The following is a 15,100-nucleotide window of genomic DNA, read 5'->3' on the forward strand; positions in this document are numbered from 1 at the left end:
AGAGGAACGGAGGGGGACAGCGGAGAGGCACAGAGAATGAAAGAGGAACGGAGGGGACAGCGGAGAGACACAGGGAAGGAGAGAGGAACGGAGGGGACAGCGGAGGGGCACAGAGAATGAAAGAGGAATAGAGGGGACAGCGGAGGGGGACAGAGAATGAAAGAGGAACGGAGGGGGACAGAGAATGAAAGAGGAACGGAGGGGACAGCGGAGGGGGACAGAGAATGAAAGAGGAACGGAGGGGACAGCTTAGGGGGACAGAAGAGTGGAGAGGAACGGAGGGGGCATGGAGGAGGATGCAGTGACATACAGCGGTGAGCGATCACCGCTGTATGTCACTAAAGCAGCTGAAAGCCGCTGGGGGAGAATCTTGTAACTTCCCCACGCGCCGATCACAGCTGTCTTCCAGGTATCGGCGGAAGCATCGGGAGCATTTGCCCGAGTACAAGTACTTGGGCAAATGCTCGGTATCGGTGCCGATACCGATACTAGTATCGGTATCGGGACAACCCTAGTTACACCCAGTAGTTGTGTTTGAAAACACATTCTGGGCTACATACTACTTTTCTATGAGTTAGTATTGGGGCTGCACTGTTCCATAACTCTTATGCAGCCTGAGAGTTGGAGGATGACATCTGGCATTCAGAAACGTTTCCTGCCCAGGCGTTTTCACCTGAGAATGGTACATACAGTATGAAATGGTGGTTCTTCTAATTTTGACCAAGCACCCAAAATGGCTGGTTTTAGAATATGGTCTCCAGGAAGTTGACTTGTGTTAGAGTAAAGCACTTCATTATGCCAAATTACTCCTATGTTCTTTATTCCTCTCATGAGTTGGGATGACAGCCCCCTTTTTAAAAGTTTCCATTGGAGTATCATTTTATGGGGCTGCAAGTCCAATAAATTAACACCATAGATATCCCTGCATAATTAGCCCTGCTGAACAGGACAGCTGTGCTGGAAGGAATAATGGCGGGTTTAGGCCCCTGCAGACAATGGCCTCCTAAGCCTGAAACACAGATGGCATGTGCCAATAATGATCTGGGACGTGGGTCTAAACGTTCATGTTTATTTTTTATTCTCTTTGCAGAGAGTGCAGCCATAAATCCCACCAGTGTTGAAAGCCCTGAGCCATGGTGCCATTTAGCGGTTTAGTGAGCTTAGCCTTGCCCCCCATTCACAGGATCAACATTTGCTCTCTGTACAGGCCTCCTCAGGAATTCATGTCCCTTTCTGAAAGAGGTGAGCAGACCCCATCTGAACTGAATAGGGAGCTCTAGGCAGTTAGGGCTCGTTGGAATGGAGAGGGGAGCCGTGCCTGACTAGATCCTGCTAAGTCACAGCCAGGACGGGTCCTGGGCTCTTTTCTTTTCAGCAACGCCTGAACAATCAAAGGCCTCCTATTTATCTATTGTTGCCTAGGAGGATACCCATTTAATGTTCAAATTCCAGCAGGCTTGGGAAGGAGGAAAGGCGATCGCAGTAGACAGGCCTCGGAGATGATAATCAAGTATCAAAAGTGATCTGTAGACAAGCTAGCACTTTGTGCTGTGACAGGCACAAACACACTGGGGGTACTTAGTTCTGAATGAAAACTCGAGGCCTTCTTTCTTTCAGGAGCTTGAATGAGGGATTCTGCTGGAGGTGGCATCCACATCGAGCATCTGGTGCTCTGCAGCTTTTATAAAGAGCAGAGAGAGGGGGCAAGCACAATGTGAAATTAGGCCCAAAATGGCATTTAATGAAGTGAGGCTCTGTGCTCAGGGCTTTCTATGTATGCTGTGTAAATGAAAAGGCTTTGGGGCTTCCACAAGAAAAGACATCTCATTAGATGCCTCTGCTTTTCTTCTCCATCCCCAAAGAAGTTTTGTGCTGGGAAGGTTGCACTTCACCCATCTGGAGGTTTTTTTTTTTTTTTTTTTTGTGGCCTGCAGGTTTTCACCACAATGCCTTTCGTCTTGAGGAAACGTAAATTTCCATTCCATTATATATAACTTCCATTAAGCAGTTTATTTAGGGGGTTTTAATCTAAGTCTTAAATATGTAAACGTTTTGGACTATCATTACCATCCTTGATGGTGGTATAGTGGACAACAGTTTTTTTTTTTTTTTTTTTTTTTAATTGCACACAGCGTACTTCCTGTCCAGTAGAAGAAGGCTACCAACTGTCATTTTGTTGGCTGTTCACGTAGAGTAATAGCCGCACAGAAAAGTTACTTGAATGGCCTAAATATCCAATACGTGACACGTGCAACAAATTGTATTTAAAGGTGTGTAGCTTATTTGTCACACTATCAATATTGTAACTTCTGCTTTTGTGGTCCTGTGCAGGGTGGATTTGATTTAATACAAGTCGATTTTATCTCACGATTTAAAGTGGAGTTCCACCCACTTTTACAACTCTTCAGCATCCCTCACTAAACTGTGTACTGTAAACAAATTGGATATTTTTTAATTTTTTTTCTCAGCACCTACTGTATATCTGCTGTGTTCATTTTTTACTTCCTCCTCCCTGGCCGCGGCCCATCGCATCATTTCCTGTTTGCAATGCCTTCTGGGAAGGGGCGGCAACTTCCCCTGAAACTGACGTTGCTATGGAAACCTGACCTGAAACCTATTACACTGCTTGTGCTGCACTGAGCATGTGGGGTGGCAACTTCCTCTGAAACTGCCGTTTCTATGGAAACCTGACCTGAAACCTATTACACTGCTTGTGCTGCACTGAGCATGTGCGAGATCTGCAAGGATGAGATCCAGGAAGAAATACAGTCTGGCTTCAGATGCCCACACTTAAGATGGCCACGGCCTGCTGTAAGTTTATAAAATAAGAAACTACTGCTATAAACTAACAAAACAGACCTTAGTTTACAGACTAACTTTACTAGAATACATTAAGCTTGTGTATTATAGGGGTATTTTTATTTAAAAAGTATAATTTTGGCCGGAACACCACTTTAAATCACTAGTAAAAAGGCTTGATGTAAATCAACTCAATTTAAATCCTAATTTTTAAAGAGCAACTGTCATCTCTGTCCCGCAGCGGCTCCTCCTCTGACCCGATGTTGACTCACTGACTGTCCCATTCACTTTAATGGGATGGCTGATGATGTGGCAGTGACACAACAAGGCGAGGGACGTGGCGGCAGCAGATGAGTGGATGCCCGCTAACAGGGCACTGCCATGATGGATCTGAAATGACAGGTGCTCTTTAAATGTAAGGACTTATTCTTGCTGGTAGTTAGGAAACCTTCATTTTGTTTGCAAATATTAAAGATTCTATCTAAAATAATAAGCTTGTCAGTTTTAGTAAAACAGTAATATCAGAACTGATTCAATCATACAGTTTGTAGTGTACATAGATTTGCAAAACAATGGGATAACTTTGTTTTCCCTCATGGTTACTGTGCCATTGTGTGAATGCATCAATGCAGTGCATGTTATCTCAGCTTGCAGAGCTTGGATTAATTTAACGAGTTTACCAAAAATGTAAATCTTGCAGAATATTCAGCCTCATGCTACATACATGGGCTCCATTTCATGCTGAATAAACTAAATTATTAATGTATCTTAAATAGAAAACTATTCTATTTTTACTCCAAAAGCATTTTATTAAAATAAACTTGATAAAGATCAAAAAAATTGATTTTAAATAAAAAAAAAATCTGATTTAATAAATCAAAAACGATTTTATTTTATTTTTTTTAAATCATTAATTTATATTCACTCTGGTCCTGTGAAACTATTATTCCAGAAAGCAACTGCATAACCAACTATGCCACAAATGCAGATTCAGCCATTGTTTGTGCGTTGTGTGCAGATCATTAGTTGATTCAGCCAGCTACTATGTGTGCATTCCCCAGTGCAGATGCTTTACTGATTTCAACCAATGCCGACGGTATTAATTTCAGGCCTAAGATTACGTGCCCCTTAACTTTTCATTGGTTGGTGTATCACAGTATAAGTGAAAGAAAGCTTCCCCAAATAAAGAAAAATATTTTCTTGCAGTAATTGCAGACATCTGTCAATATGCAGGTCCTCAGTGATTTGCTGTTTTAAAAGAACATCTGTATGCAAATAAAACATTTTATGAATACCCTTAATCAAGATCTGCTACTCAGGTGAATACTATTTGACGACTTTGCTTAAAGCGGACTTTCAGTCATTTTTTTTTTTTTCCATCTATTAAATCTTCTGCCCTTGTTTTCACTTTGGATAGTAAAACATTTTTTTTCTGCCAGTAAATACCATATACAGGCCACTTCCTGTTTCTTGTCTGGTCATTAGCCTAGGTTTGACATCATGCACAGATCTATCTCTCTCTCTCTTGTGAGAGTTTGCCAGGAATGGAGGGGGTATGAGTCATAAGAGGGCCAATGAGAGCTGGACGTGTGCCTCTGTGTGGCTGTGTAAATCCAGGAAGTGAACAGGCAGCAGCTTCAGCTGCCCACAGTTAAAATGGCTGCAGCCAGACTCGGAGATTTCTGCAGCATATTTGGCAAGTACAGAATCCCAGTATATATAAAATAATATGCAAAGTGGTTGGAGGGAAGCTTCAGCATGGCAAAGGTGTTTTTATTACCAATTACTGTATGTACTCGAGTATAAGCCGAGTTTTTCAGCCCATTTTTAGGAAGAAAACCCCCCTCCCTCGACTTATACTCGAGTGAGCCGTACAACAGCCGTACCTTTCATTACTAAAACAGCGTGTGTCTCCCGCTGTGTTATGCAGTCTGTTCGGCCGTCCGTTGTAACAATTCCCCGCCTCCTCCTCTTCCATGATAGAGGAACACTGATACAGTGCTGGGAAACTGTATCAGCGTTACGTCTATCACAGACGAGGAGGCGGGGCTTTTTTTTACAATGGACGGCAGCCGAGCAGACTGCATAACACAGTGGGAGAGATGCACTGTTTTAGTAATGAAAGGTACGGCTGCAAATGGGCACAGTGAGACTGCAAATGGGCACAGTGAGACTGCAAATGGGCACAGTGAGACTGCAAATGGGCACAATTGGACTGCAAATGGGACAGTGAGGCTGCAGATGGGCATTGTTTACCCAGTAGCTGCTGCATTTTCCCACCCTAGGCTTATACTCGAGTCAATAGGTTTTCCCAGTTTCCTCGGCTTATATTCGGGTCAGCCTATACTCGAGTATTTACAGTATGTTAGCAGACTGCAGTTCCTCTTTAATCCTGGTGAAGTTTGGGCAGTTAGGTAATCCACTTTACTTTTAAATTCTAAAGAACTTAACATTAATAACTCCACCCAAATAGCTGTAATCATGACAAGTGTTGCATGTCCTTATATGCTGAGCTAAGTTACTTTCTTGCAAGCATTGTTCTTTCTTTGATTTGGGGATGAGATAGAGAAGAGAGAAAATTGCTTCGAAAAATGGCATTTGGCAAATGATGAAAGCTATAAAACTCTTCAAAAACATAGGCTTCTTTTTAACACCAGATTTTGGAGAGTTTTTAAGAAAACCATCCCTTTTTTTTTTTCTTTTATTTTCTTACCTTCTCTTGGAAATAGAATTTGATATTTTTTTTTAACACGAGACCCAGAGTCCTTTACTCTTGAACAACCTCAGCAGCCGCTTTCTAACACTATAACAAATCAAATTGCTGTTCTGTGTCTTGATCTTTAACCTAGACATTCCATAGTAAGCCATCAGCGGCTGGACTTGTAATTTGCTGTCACAATGAAGAATGTGGTCCAGGTCTATTGATACGGGGAGCTATTTATCCAGAGTAATGGCACAGTTGCATGCCTGCAGGTCGTCATGTGGCCTACAATCAGAGACCCCCTTGTTGAGTAGACGGCACAGTGCCTTTCTGCTGAATGGGGAACCTGGTGCCTGGACGTGATTGTTCGGCATACTGAGCAGTATGTTTATTTTGCCTGTAGTCTGCTCGCCTTATGCACAGAAAAAAGTTAATTTTGGTTGACTGTAAAGAATAGCTTTCTCATAGCTCAGGAAGTCTCTTGTGACAAAGGCCTGGCTTTAGTCTGACGGGGCCTGCAGATTAACACAAACAGTGCTGGGAGGCTGCTGCCGCTCGTAGACAAGATGTTGATTAAAGAAAAAAGCTAAATTTACTTAGGAGCTCTATAAATCCAACCAAAATAGCGTGAAACTTCTGTTTTTGTGTTTCCGTGCTTTGTAAAGCACAGGGACCTTCTACGTGAGGATAGTCAGAAGGAATCTAATGAGTCTGCAGCCCCTTTAAAGATCTTTAGATTTTAAGTGGAGTTTGATCAGCTTAAAACTGAAGGCAGGTATAAAACACACATTGCCAGTATTATCACTCTTTTTTCAATTCAACTAGTGTAAGTACCTGATTTTGACTTTGCATAAGCATTTGGCAATCCTCTACACCTTAGGCCCCTTTCACACGATCGGACCGTTCAGGTCCGCCTGTCAGTTTTGACGGCGGACCTGAACGGGCGATCCATGTTAACCTATGGAGCGTCGGATGTCAGCGGAGACATGTCCACTGACATCCGACCCCGTCCGATCCGCTAAAAGCAGACGTATGGCTCTACGTCCAGATCCGTCGCTATCGGATCGGGTGAGATCTGACGAAAACGGACACGATGTCCGTTTTCGTCCGATCCCTCCATAGGCGGCAGCGGCGCCTGACAAGCCCCTCCCCGCTCAGTGAGCAGAGAGGGACCTGTCATCCGCCGGCTCAGCGGAGATCAACGGACTGATCTCCTGCTGAGCCGGCGGACCGAGGCGGGCTCCGTAGAAACGGAGCCCGCCTCGTGTGAAAGGGGCCTTAAAGTGTTACTAAACCCACAACAGTAAAATCAGTCTGTATATGCAGTAAAGCATGCTTGTTATACTCCCTGTGGAACCTAAGGGGTTATTCCCTCTGCATTGTGTAAAAAGGCTGTTTGATCCGATCTTCTCTGATCCCCCCCTTCTTCCACAGTCCCCAATCCACCTCCTGATAAAACAGAGCCTCGGGGGCAAGCTGGACATGCTCAGTTTGGTGTGTATTACCAGAGAGTCATTTATTTTTCTTGGGAGTGCATGTGATCAGCACAGGGTCAATCGGCACTGTCCAGGTCAGGGGTCTTGCAGCCTCATAGGACAGTCAGAGGCAAATGAAAACTCCCCCTACAAGCTATAACCAGACACTGATAAAAGTCACAAGACTGCTATAATTTGGGCATTATTCCTGTCTTTGCCTTTTATAATAAAATGTACAGTTCCGTCTAGGGTGCCCAGTAGTTTCCAAACCATGCATTGTAGGTAAATGAACCTTTGTTTAAAAGACATACCTGTGATCCAAGCATGGTTTTTGTAAATCCTGGCCAAAAAAGTTGAATTCTGAGTGATCCTTGCCATCCCTGCCATATAAGCCAAGACAGATTACCCCTTGAGCATGGCCCTTGCTCAGAGGAACAAACGTGGAACAAGTGTTCTCCCTCGTCCACACACACATGCAGTGCGTTTGGACAGAATGGCTACTTGCCCTCAGCGGGGACATTGGCGGTGAACTTGACGGAGTATATAATACTTCCACTATCTGAAATTAAAAAAAAATAACTACACTTGATTTGCCAAATAGTATTCTTTCCATTCTAAAATGCTGTGAACAATCCATAGCCCAGATTTCTCTTGTACTAAAAAATATATTTTTGTTTTGTTTTTTTCCAGACATCTAAAAGCCTTTGCTCTTTGGACTATGAAGATGACGAAGATCCCCACCTTAAAACCATTGTCTCCTCTCCCTGCGATTCCAATGACCTCATGAATATCATCACTCCTGGGTCCAGTCCTGTGAAGGAGACCACAGACGAAGGGATCCATTCTAGGGATTTTAAGAGGGAAGCCACTGTGAGTGAAAGCGAGGAAGACTTAAGCGACTGTGAATGCATCGAGGGCCCCATGGTTCAGATGAAATGTGATGATCTGGATCTGGAGCAAATAGAGAATAACTGAACCTTGATTTGCCTCCGGTCGCGGCACTCCCATTGCCTCCGGTCGCGGCACTCCCATTGCCGCCATTGCTTTCCTTTGAGTCCCGCAGAACGTGTTGGAGAGTAGTCACCTGTTTAGTTTAACAAAACAAATGATAAAAAGACTGAACTTGAAAACATGGTTTCCACCTGGCAGCAGTATTCGGCCTAGTATGTGTGGCTCAACGTATAAAGTCAAATAGATATATATGTACTCATTAGGTTTCCTATGGGAAAGTAACTTATCTACAAGTGCTTACTGAGAGTGCCTAAATATTTGTTACTCAGAGTACAGGGAAAAGGGGATGGGGGTGGGTTCGGGAAGGACTACTATTTTTTTAAGCTAATTTCATAATTACGTAACCTCACTTTTGGCGGGGTGTGCTAGACAAAAAAAGCGAGTACAATTTGTTTACTTTTTGCGAACGTCTCACATACTGGGCTGCCAAGCTCCGCAACCGCGAAAGGAAATCGTCAGGAGTTTTAAGGAAACCTAAAATACAAAAAAAATAATAAATGTAAAAAGCAGAAAAAAAACTTAACAGATATTTTTGCATTTCTATGGCTTTTACAGTTCTGGAAAAAAAAATGAAAGCATCTCTATTTTGAAATGAATTTTCAGAAGGGCATTTTATAAACCTAAATCTTTGTCTGCCATGATTCTGGTGCAGGTATAAGTTCTATTTTTTGTTTTGGAAGAGCTTAAAAGTTCTAAAAAACGACGCTTTTGTCTAAATGGATATGGAGAATGTTCTTGATAATGACCAGTCCAAAAAAACCAAAATAACCGCTCTAGGATGTTTTTTTTATATTGAGTGGTTACAAAACTACATGTACAAGCATGTTTTTTGTTTAGATTTCTTGATCAAAATGTACTAGTGACCTGAAAGGTTAAGGAGACGGAAAGGCCTATACATTTGCTACTTGAATTGTATTTGTTTTCTATCTTGGAACAAAAGTGACCGTAATTTACGTTCTGTGCATTTCCAAAAAAGTGCAAGTAGTTACATGCCTTGTAGGTCATTATTACGTTCAATTTTTTTTTTTTTTTTTCTAACGTTCAAAAGAATGTATCAAAGCACTTGAACTTTAGACTTGGACTTTTGTAATGATCAATTCCACAGGAAGAGAAAATACACTCAGCAATAGAAGGCGATTTTGTCCTTAAATAAAAAAAAAATCAATTTGGTTTGCAAAAATGTGTCCTGTTTTTCTTTTCTTAAAGGGTTTTCCAATTGCCTGTAGAACAAACCATTCTTCACTCAATCATTATAGATGAACTCCGGGCAGGCATTAACACCTTCCCATCTGGTCTATAGCAGAGTGACGGCCGGGGTGGTACTGCGCAGCGCCACAATTTGTCACCAGCTGTGTCCACCGGACCCCACGGATGACTGATCAATGTACCGGCTCAATGCTAGTACCATGTGACCAATTAACCACTTGCCTACTGGGCAATTAAACCCCCTCCTGCCCAGACCAATTTTCAGCTTTTAGCGCTGTCACATTTTGAATGACAACTAGTCATGTAATACTGTACCCAAATGAATTTTTTGTCCTTTTTTCATACAAATAGAGCTTTCTTTTGGTGGTATTTGATCACCTCTGGGTTTTTTATTTTTTGCACTATAAATGAAAAAAGACCAAAATTTTTGAAAAAAAAACCTGATTTTTCTTAGTTTCTGTGATAAAATTTTGCGAATTATTAATTTTTCTTCATAAATTTTGGCCACAATTTATACTGCTACATATCTTTGGTAAAAATAACCCAAATTAGTGGATATTATTTGGTCTGTGTGAAAGTTAGAGAGTCTACAAGCTGTGGTGCAAATCATAAAAAATTGATCACACCTGATGTACTGACGGCAGTACTGACAATCTCATTTCTTGCGACCCGAACAAGCCAGGAAAGTACAAATACCCCCCAAATGACCCCTTTTTTTTAAAGAAGATATTCCAAGGTGTTTAGTAAGATGCATGGTGAGGTTTTTGATGACATTTTTTCCCAAAACTCTTTGCAAAATGAAGATTCCCCCCCCACAAAATTGTCATTGTAATAGGTTATTTCTCTCACATGGCATGTGTATACCACAAATGACGCCCCAAAATACACTCTGCTACTCCTCCTGAGTATGACAATACCACATGTGTGGGACTTTTTCACAGCCTGGCCACATAGAGAGGCCCAACATGCAGGGAGTACCATCAGGTGTTCTAGGAGCATTAATTACACATCTAACTGGTTGACTACCTATTATACTTTTGAAGGCCCTGGAGCACCAGGACTGTGGCACTGATACGTGGCACTGATGACACTGATGTGGCACTAATATGTGGCACTGATGACACGTGACACTGATATGTGGCACGGATGAAGGCACTAAAACGTGGCACTGATGATAGATGGCCCTAAAACGTGGCACTGGTGATACTGATGTGGCACTGATGACAGATGGCACTAATACGTGGCACTGGTGACACATGACACTGATGACAGATGCCACTGATACGTGGCACTGATGACATGTGACACTGGTAACAGATGGCATGTGACACTGGGGACAGATGGCACTGATGGGTACTGTGGGCACTGTGTTTTGTGTTAGTATGGCACTGTGTATTAGTGTTCACTCACGCTGCAGCACAGGTTGCTCTCCCTCACACGCTGTCTCTGTGTGAGGAGGGAGAGCCGGGAATGAGAGATGATCTCATATGTTTACATTTGAGATCATCTCTCATTGGACACGCCGATTGAGTTCTAAATGGCTGCTGTGATTGGCCATTTAGCATGATCTGTGATTGGCTGTCTCCAAGGGACACGGCCAACACAGATTTTCCCCGATGCGCGGTGGCGCGCGGGGAACAAGTAAACAGGAGAACGTCCAGGGATGCCCTCCCAGCAAACCAGCACCACGCTGTAGCCATCTTTTGCCTATAGTGCGGGCGCCTAGTGGTTAAAGCCGATCACATAACAGTTGTAAGCAATGGATGGCTTCCTTTCATGCCATCCATTGTGTACAATTGTGTTACTAGCTGTGATTGGTCAGTATGATCACATGGTACAGACAGGACCAATTACATGTACCATGTGATTAGCTCTGGCCAATCACAGCTAATCACAACAAAACAAACTTACTGAGTCAGTTTCATTCAGTTAAATGCATATTGCAATAAAATTCACTGCTATAAGCAATCATATTATGTTAAAAAAAAATGTTTCCAAAAAATCATGACAAATTTACAACTTTTACAAATTTACAACTTTTTTTTACAACAAAAAACACGCCATGCCTCTTACTAAATACCTTGGACTGTCTACTTTCCAAAAAGGGGTCATTTGGGGGATATTTGTACTGTCCTGATCTAGTACATCAGGATTGATCAATTTTCAGATGTACAATATACTATAGTTGTGGACTCTCTAACTTTCCTACAGACTAAATAATATACACTGATTTGGGTTATTTTCACCAAAGAAATGTAGCAGAATACATTTTGGCCTAAATTCATGAACAACGATTATTTGCAAAATTTTATAACAAAACTTTTTTTTTTTTGTTAATTTGCAGCATGGAGCTTGGTAATGGTGCAATAGATACAGCGCATCATTGTTGTGCAGGTCATACAGAGGGGAAAGAGGAGGTGAAAGGGTTAATGTAAAGGTAACATACAGCGGGAGGTTGAAGATAGGCGTGCAGAGTTAGGCTGCATTCACACTTCAGCGGTTTGAATAGCGGGCAGATTTGCTGCAAATCTTCCCGCGATTTGAAAGCGCTGATGTGTGAATGGCAAATCGCGGGACTCGCATTTGAGATGCCATTCATATGAATGACACCTCAAATCGCGGCACGGGTCTGCTGCGATTGCGGCAACACACATCGTGGGAAGCATGTCGCCCAAAAGTAGCTCCTGAACTTTTTTTGAACGTTATTTTTAATTTTTTTTGCCGCGTATCTGCCCGTGATTCAAAGCGCTGAAGTGTGAATGCAACCTTGGGTAGGTGAGCGGTTAAGATGCAGATCACATAGAAATAGGCTGTAGATGAGCTGTACGAAGAGAAATGGGAGAGGGTTTAAAAATGAATCTGCCGACCCCTTTATTCGTTCAAACCAAAAATAACAATTGTTTGCTCATGGGACTTTAAAGAGTCGTGCCAAATGAAATAAATGACCGTAAATAAGAAAATATACACTTTATTCCATATAAAGTTTAAAATCAAACAAAATCTACACTAGTGTGTCATAAAAGCAAGCATAATAGACACATGTGTGAAAGTGACGTGACATTTTATATACACACACACACACACACACACACACACAATATTCGCAAGGCAGTGGAATAAATGCACTTGAAGACTGTAGTCTCTACGCATTTCGTGAAGCAAAGGCCACTTCATCAGGAGGCAGCCAATACTTTTGTATCTGTGGAAAAACCATGTCATAAACAAGAGATGTGAATACATATAATCGTTGCATAATTGGTATGTCACAAACCTGCATAATAAATATACTTGCATAGGAATTGGAGTGCAAATGGAACCCCTGCACAACAATCTAGGTAGGGTGCATACTGTATATCAGAGATCACTACAGAATGGGGATAAATCCAACGGGGGTAAGCGCCATCAAGGAAGCTGATAGGGGGGGCAGGGCCAGGACACAGCAAAGGGCTCAAAAAGAGGGTGACAGCCTACAATAGAATAAGTATGGCAAGGATGAGCATGAATAATAGAAAAGTGCAGTACAAGGGTAAGAAAATTAAAATAAATTTTAACAAGGTGCAGCATATTAAAGTTGCACAGACCAAAAAGAGATCATATGTGAAGAAGAATATGGAGTGGGCTCAAAAAGAGGGTGAAAACCTACAAGAAAAATAAGTGAGGCAAAAATGAGCATGATAAATAGGGAAGTGCATCACAAGTGAAAGAAAAAAAAAAACACATCATGCGATAACTATATACGTATTTATTTGCTCCCTGTTCATTGATTAAATACTACTTCCTCCCTTTTCTCCAATGTGATTGGTTATCACAGCGATTACAAGGTACAGAGACTCCCCGACTGATGGCAGCTCAGATCACAACCATTCATGGGTTCACTGGCCCACCCATGTTCATTTTTTGAAATGCCCTTCATGAACGATGTTTCAGAAATACACGCCCACCACTATGCCTTTCCTAAACTTACAGTGGCAATGTTAAAAAAAGAAAGAAAAAAAAAAGGTGAACCAACTCCAAATACTCTGGTCACCTATCCAGGGGCCGCTGCAAATGCAGGTCGTAATGCCTTGTGCTGCTACTGTAACTGTCCGTACATTGCAAATACACAGCCCTGGAGTATCTATCATAATGCTTGCAATGGCAAGTGCTCATTGGTCAGCTCAATCATGTGGCTGCATTGACCTTTGAGAAATCCTTCTTTCTTTGGGACATCTTACCACAAGAAGAGGCCTTAGATGAGCTTTTCATTGGTCAGCATGGGCATGGAGCTGCACTGACCATTGCAATTATGATGGATACTTGCTACAAGGCTGTGTCGTCCAGTACACTGGTAGCAACTCATATGAGTATTACAGGAAGCCAATATAAGGACAGATTCAGGTACTTCTGCTAGCTCTGTGTAGTTTGGGAGGCTTCAGTGAATATGTAGCCCGACCGAACAATGGTATTTTATATCTACCTGGAGTTGATCTTAACAGGTTGCCTTCAGTCGTGAACCTAGAACAGATTTTCCCTTTACAAACGCACCCTTAATAGTAATTAGGAAGATTTTGATTTTTCTCTTTCAGCCTAGGTTCTCATTGAAGAGATTTGACATGTCAAATCGCATGCCAAATCGGCGGCTATTGCTGGCAATGACATTGTCTGAATCGGTGCGACGCCAGAAGTAGTTTCTGTACTACTTTTGGCGACTTCAGGTGCAATTTCAATAGACATCTGTGCAGGAACCCGCACAGATGTCTCTGAAATCGCCCCCAAAGTCAGATTGACATGCGTGGATGAAAGTGTGCGAGACGATTTCAATCCCGCTGTCAGTGTGGACCTAGGCTCAAGGACATTTTGGCCATACATAGCCTTGCTTCAGGGCCCATGAATCAGATTAGTATGTTTACACGTTTACAGAGAGGTAATGAGCATATGGTATGGAGATACAGAATGCTGAGCTGACAGATTACTAATGGAAGGAAATGGGGACGTGTTTACCTAGTTGTGGAAATGGAATCTACTGAAAGAGTAATATTGAAGCCAAAAACCCAGAAACTATAAACCCCATTGGCTGCAGATCTGAATATAGAGGAGAAATTCCATTTCAACAGACTATACGCGTATTATTCATCATTCTGAATGGTATTTTGTGACTGTAGCTTTGAGAAGGAGCTGAGCACTCGCAATTAAAGGAAATGAAATAGGGGAGCTGCCATCACTGACCTTTTCTGAAAATGCAAATTGCTTGGCTGGCAATCTGGTCCCCTAGCTTCAATACTGTAAATTCCTGACCCAGAATAGACGGACAGATGAGTTTTAGAAATTAAAGATCAGAGAAGCATACGCAGTGGCTCAGTACCCACAAAATATTTAAAGTGTATCTAAATCCAAGAACTAATATTTATTATACTGCAAAATACCAATCCTTAGATGTGGTGGTTCCATTGCTTGTAGTTTTTCCCTTTATTTTCACTTGGTGGCCGGTATCAAGACTACAGAGCGTTCCACCCCACCCCCAAACTCTGTAACATAAAGGTGTAGGGGTTGATTTACTAAAACCGGAGAGTGCAAAATCTGGTGTAGCTGTGCATGGTAGCCAATCAATTTCTAACTTCAGCTTGTTCAATTAGAGCAGTGATTGTGAACCTTGGCACCCCAGATGTTTTGGAACTACATTTCCCATGATGCTCAACTAGTGCCAAAACATCTGGGGTGACAAGAGTTGCCATCACTTTGCCAAAAAAAAACAAAACCTGGAAGCTGATTGGTTTCTGTGCAGAACTGCACCAGATTTCCTGCTCTCCAGTTTTAGTAAATCAACCACATAGTGTCCACAAAGAGAGCTGGGAGTAAGCAAAAATAACTGCTAAAAGTCAGCAGAAGCAGATAGAATGGGAAATTGATTGCTCACAAGATTTTTGACAGA

At 42.1% G+C, this 15,100-nt stretch overlaps 1 protein-coding gene across 3 annotated transcripts in view; it reads left to right on the forward strand.

Moving 5' to 3' along the window:
- Positions 1–9,166, forward strand: part of FAM53A (family with sequence similarity 53 member A) — a 99,765-nt gene extending 90,599 nt beyond the window's left edge. For all 3 annotated transcript variants that reach the window (XM_073610937.1, XM_073610936.1, XM_073610938.1), the window contains one exon: positions 7,666–9,166. In XM_073610937.1, coding sequence (XP_073467038.1) covers positions 7,666–7,950 — 285 coding nt within the window. In that variant the 3' untranslated portion in view covers positions 7,951–9,166. The remainder of the gene's footprint in view (positions 1–7,665) is intronic.
- The last annotated feature ends 5,934 nt before the right edge of the window (positions 9,167–15,100 follow it).

The sequence above is a fragment of the Aquarana catesbeiana genome, linkage group LG01, assembly GCF_042186555.1.
Source record: "Aquarana catesbeiana isolate 2022-GZ linkage group LG01, ASM4218655v1, whole genome shotgun sequence".
In the NCBI taxonomy this organism is placed as follows: domain Eukaryota; kingdom Metazoa; phylum Chordata; class Amphibia; order Anura; family Ranidae; genus Aquarana; species Aquarana catesbeiana.